This window comes from Mus pahari, chromosome 20, assembly GCF_900095145.1.
Source record: "Mus pahari chromosome 20, PAHARI_EIJ_v1.1, whole genome shotgun sequence".
NCBI classification, from domain to species: Eukaryota; Metazoa; Chordata; class Mammalia; order Rodentia; family Muridae; genus Mus; species Mus pahari.
The window spans coordinates 16,488,191-16,492,851 of record NC_034609.1 but is presented as its reverse complement, the minus strand read 5'-3'; the positions used below and the strand labels follow the sequence as shown (position 1 = coordinate 16,492,851).

Below are 4,661 nucleotides of genomic sequence, written 5' to 3'. Positions count from 1 at the left end.
ACACACACACACACACACACACACACACACATACACCACATTTCAGAGCCACTTTAGGAAGTCAAAGGTACAAGCCTCATTGCAGAGTGAATGGAAAGAGAGTCAACTCACTGGCCAGTTCAGGAATGAGTTGCCTTAGTGTGTGTGTGTGTGTGTGTGTGTGTGTGTGTGTGTGTGTTGTGCTGAGGAAGAGGTACCCTTCCTTCTGTTTCCCTCACGTCGTCGTCGTCATCATCGTCATCATCATCATCGTCATCGTCGCCTTCTTTCCATCCAAAAGCTTTTTGGCTTAAAGTTCTTTCTCAACCAAGAAAACTGAGGTTAGGGAGCGAACCCAAGCAGCTTCTGATTCCATCTTTAGATCAGAGCAAAGAAACCTCCCTCCTTGCTCAAATAAGTTCTCCTCTTGGGGGTGAAAGAAGACTGTCAAAGTGTTGAATTGGCGTTGGGTTTGGCAGGACCCTGAGGGCTGAGAAGGCTGTGACTCTGCCCGACACATGTTTCTTACTTGTGTCAGTGTGTCCTCTCTTGACCGTTTAATTTCAGACTCACTGTCGTTCTAGCAAGAGGGCCCTAATGAGAGAAATGAGCACAGGTGTTTGGAGGAGGGGCAAGGAGACGATAAAGGGCAGTTTTGGGACATTCGGGTTTGAGTGGTGGTTTTAGTGATAAGAAACTGTAATTAAATCGCTGAAGCCATGATTTGATGAAGAGAATTTGCTATAATTTAAATCTGCAATGTTCCCCAAATGATTGAATGCTGGGCCCCAGGATAACGGTGCTGTTTGGGGGGTGCTGCGCCACCTTCGGGAAGTGGGACCTCATTACTGGGAGTGGGGCCCCACGCTCCTGTGCCCTCTCTGCTTCTAGACTCACCATTTAGTTGAGGCGCCTCACCACAGTCCCCCACCATGAACTCCATTGTGACCTTCACATCCCCTGATGGACTGAAATGCTCAGAAACAATTGCTTCTGTCTGGTATTCTGGTCAGAGCAAGGCCAAAGCAATCAATACAAGGTTCTAAAGGAACAGAGGGAAATGCAAACTGCATTAGCTTTCCACTTCCTGATGTTTTCTGTCTCACTGATTTCCGCCCCCACCCCCAGTTCTTTTGCACAACGCAGACACTCCCACACCGTCCCACATTTGCCGAGTGGAGAAAACACTAAGACACAAGGTTCCATTTGATGGCAAGAGAGTCCTCTCGTAGGAACAATAATTGGAGTGTGCTTGGGCAGCAAGAGGGGTCCCAGGGCACCCCGGAAGGAGGCAGAGGACACCTAGGTGTAGTTAGGAGGGACCAGCAGCATGAGGACAGTGAGGAGAACCAGAGCCATGGAGCGGACAGTTCCACAACGCTTGCGGGAGGCACTGGGGGCTCTGCGGGGTTGGCTGAGAAGCAGTATGGCGCCAGAAGCTTGGGATTGGCGTGGCTGAGGATTTTCTCCATCCGGTTTGCTCCCAGGCTCCCAAGCTCTGAGGTTCCTTGTCCTGTGTTACTCGATTTCTACAGCAACACCCCAGGAACTTGTTTTGGTGGAGGGAACAGTACAGTATTTGTTTTGCCTGATGTTCCAAAGTCCCATTTGGACTGACTATCCAGGGTCTTTGTTTTTTTTTTTTTTTTTTGTTTGTTTGTTTTTTAAATTTTTCTCAAATTAAAAACTATTCCATAGGTAAACCAAGTCATAGCTAGGAATGTTAGTTAACTTTGTATCGAACACATTACACGCCGGTCCTACACCAAGCCTTTGTTTGATCTCCATGGTTTTCCTCTACCAGGGCTACTCATCGTGGGTGAGACATGTGACATGGGAAGGGACTAAGAGGTATGTGAAGGAAGGTGAGCAGGACACACACAGCCCACCTGATCAGCTTCTTGCTGTGGTTGTGACCAATGGAAACATGTTTAAGAAGTTCAGAAGTACTAAACGCTGACATGCCTTAGCGGGACCCGACTTTCCCTGCCCCGGCTATCCAAACAGATCAGATCTCAATGAGTAGTGTGAGCTGCTGAAGAGAGGGGCCCAGCCTCTGAGTGTGAATGCAGCCTATCTTCCTATCTACATACCCTGGGCTCTGGGGAGGCACCTAGTCTTTTGAACCTTCATCGTCTTCATGTGGAAGACTGGAGACATAATCATGCTTAGCTCCAAGGCTCAATGTGAATAGGGCTTGGGATCTATAAAGTGGATTGAGTGGTCAGATGTTGTTAGAGGTTTAACAAGCACTCAGGAGTGCTGGTCTTTCTGAGCCTCTCTCCTCCAAACTCTGATTTTTTTTTTTTTTCTGAAATAAGGTCTTCCTGTGGATTGTAGGCTGGTCTCAGACTCTTGGTTCTTCTACCTCAAGTGTCCAGAGTGCTGGGATTATAGGCATGGGCTGTCATACCCACCTCAAAATTTGAAATGTTTGAGTGTTGGGTGATTTCACAAGCAGAAAATTGCATTCCTGACTTCATGTGATCAATACACAGATACACTAAAAATATTGTCTAAAATCTGTGTATAAAGTGTGTTTGAAATATCAGCAGATTTCCTGTTTGGACTTGGGTCTTACCTTCAAGAGACACTTATCTCCCTCTCCTTCCTCTTCTCCTTCCCTTTCCCCTTCCTTATCCTCCTCCCCTTCTCCCTCTCCCTCTTTCTCAGTAACACACACACACACACACACTACTGTAAAATCTTCAGTATTAGAATTCTTGAATACTTTTTGTCCCAAGTACACTGGGTATAAGCTAGTCAGCCCATTATTTCTGGGAGAGACAAAAGGGTCTATAACTTATTCTGTAGTCATACATAAAGCATGACCCAGACATGGGCACTAACTCAGGAGCTAGTGCAATGCAAACCTTGTTCTTGAGTTCTGGGGCATACTGGGTGTCTTCCCCATCCTCTCTGGATCCCAGATGGAAGGCGAAGCTGAAGGGTTGTCAAGGTCACTGGCAGGGACACTGCCGTGTACCCTCAGCCTGCAGCCCAGCCAGCTGCAGTTTGTGACTGTTTATGGTTAGCAGTGTTCGGTGGACAATGGAAGGCTTCCCCTTCATCACGAAAGGTTTTAAGGAGCAGTATTTCTGATGGCTGGCTTCCTGGTACACTGGTAGCATTCCCTCCTCAGTCTGAGATGCAGCCAAGCACTCAACACGTTCAGAATGCTAAACAATACAAATCTGGTAAGGTCAGGCCCTGAGATGGTTTTGCTGACATAAGACTTTTGGGCTTGGTTCAACAGACAAATAGGTTTTCTGGACAAGCCATACTGTGTGGTACATTTCTTTAGAACGAATATTTGCAGAGAAAAAATAAATGTGCTGAGAGGTTAAATTCTCTTCTTCAAATGATAGTCTCAAAACTAAAATTGTTAGGTAATTATTGTTTAACTGTTTGTGAAGGGACTTGGTCGGAATGTTAGTGTTGGAAGGATCCAGACGCTTCCACCCCCCCCCCCCTCCAATTGTGGCTTTTTACTCTCACCCAGATGTTAGCTGAGGAATCCTGTCTCTTGGGAGAAAATCCCATGCCTGGGGAGAGAGGCCAGGGCCCTTCTAATCTTTCATGGGATTCTGGAAGGAGTGGAGTGGCTGCTGGCCTGTTTGCTTGGCTTTGCCTGGTTTTCCTCCCAGTTCTTTCTGGGTTTTGGTCGATTCCTTTTAGTCTATGGAGTCTCTCGGCACGCTTCTCCCGCATTTCCCCCCCCCCCCCTGTCTCTCAAGCTCAGGTTAGCAATGGCGCTTGAACTTCCAGATTGCCACACTGAAATGTGCATGCCTCGCCCTTTGTGTGGAGAGAAGGCTTTGCTAAAATTGTCGGAGTCAAAATTCAGGCTGATAGATAGATGAAGACATCACACATCCTTACGTTGTACTCCTGACGCATGCGACTTGATAATGCCTGTGTGGAGGGGGCGTTAAGATCAGGTACTTGCGTGGCCAGGGGTGTTTGTCCCAGAATGGTGACCTTGCTCAGAAGCCAGCCTCTCTCTTGTCCCTTCAGTATTTTCGAGAGGACAGGAAAGCAAGCTGGATCGATCTGACTTCAGTGGCAATACAATGCCCTCCTCCTGACCACTGGGATGGTTGATTCTATAGGTAATCATACATGCAATTATATAAGTAATGCAGAGATTATACAGGTAAAGAATATTTCTAATAGGTAAACCAAGGTCCAGAAACAAACTGTCAGTCATGACGACGAATGGCAGTACAAGGCCCCCCCACTGTACAGTCAGGATGAGAAAACAGGTTCTCCGAAAACCGCCATTGTCTCGTGGCGCACATCATTTGAGAGTGCGGCCATTCTCAACTCAGTGTATGCACTCAGCACTAGAAACGGAGTGAAGAGAACAGGATCTTTCTTGGTAAATCTTGACACTTGACGGCCGGCCGTGTTATGCCAATAGAGTATCGGTGCAAACTCTTGTCACACGGAGCTTAGGGGAGCAGAAGTCATGCTGGAGAAGGACACTGCCAATGCTGCAGGCACTCCTCTCTGTGTTCACAGGGAACTTCAGTGCAGGGCAGGTAACTCCACTCCACAGATAGACACTACACGTCCATAGAGGAGAGAGAGAGAGAGAGAGAGAGAGAGAGAGAGAGAGAGAGAGAGAGAGAGGAGGGAGGGGGAGAGGGAGAGGGAGGGAAGGAGAGAGGGAGAGGGAG

The 4,661-nt window shown here is 47.6% G+C and overlaps 1 protein-coding gene across 1 annotated transcript in view; it reads left to right on the top strand.

Annotated features, from left to right (window-relative positions):
- Positions 1 to 4,661, top strand: part of LOC115062706 — a 157,080-nt gene that overhangs the window by 150,304 nt on the left and 2,115 nt on the right. Inside the window, exon 6 of the mRNA XM_029532742.1 lies at positions 1,108 to 1,207. Coding sequence (XP_029388602.1) covers positions 1,108 to 1,207 — 100 coding nt within the window. The remainder of the gene's footprint in view (positions 1 to 1,107; positions 1,208 to 4,661) is intronic.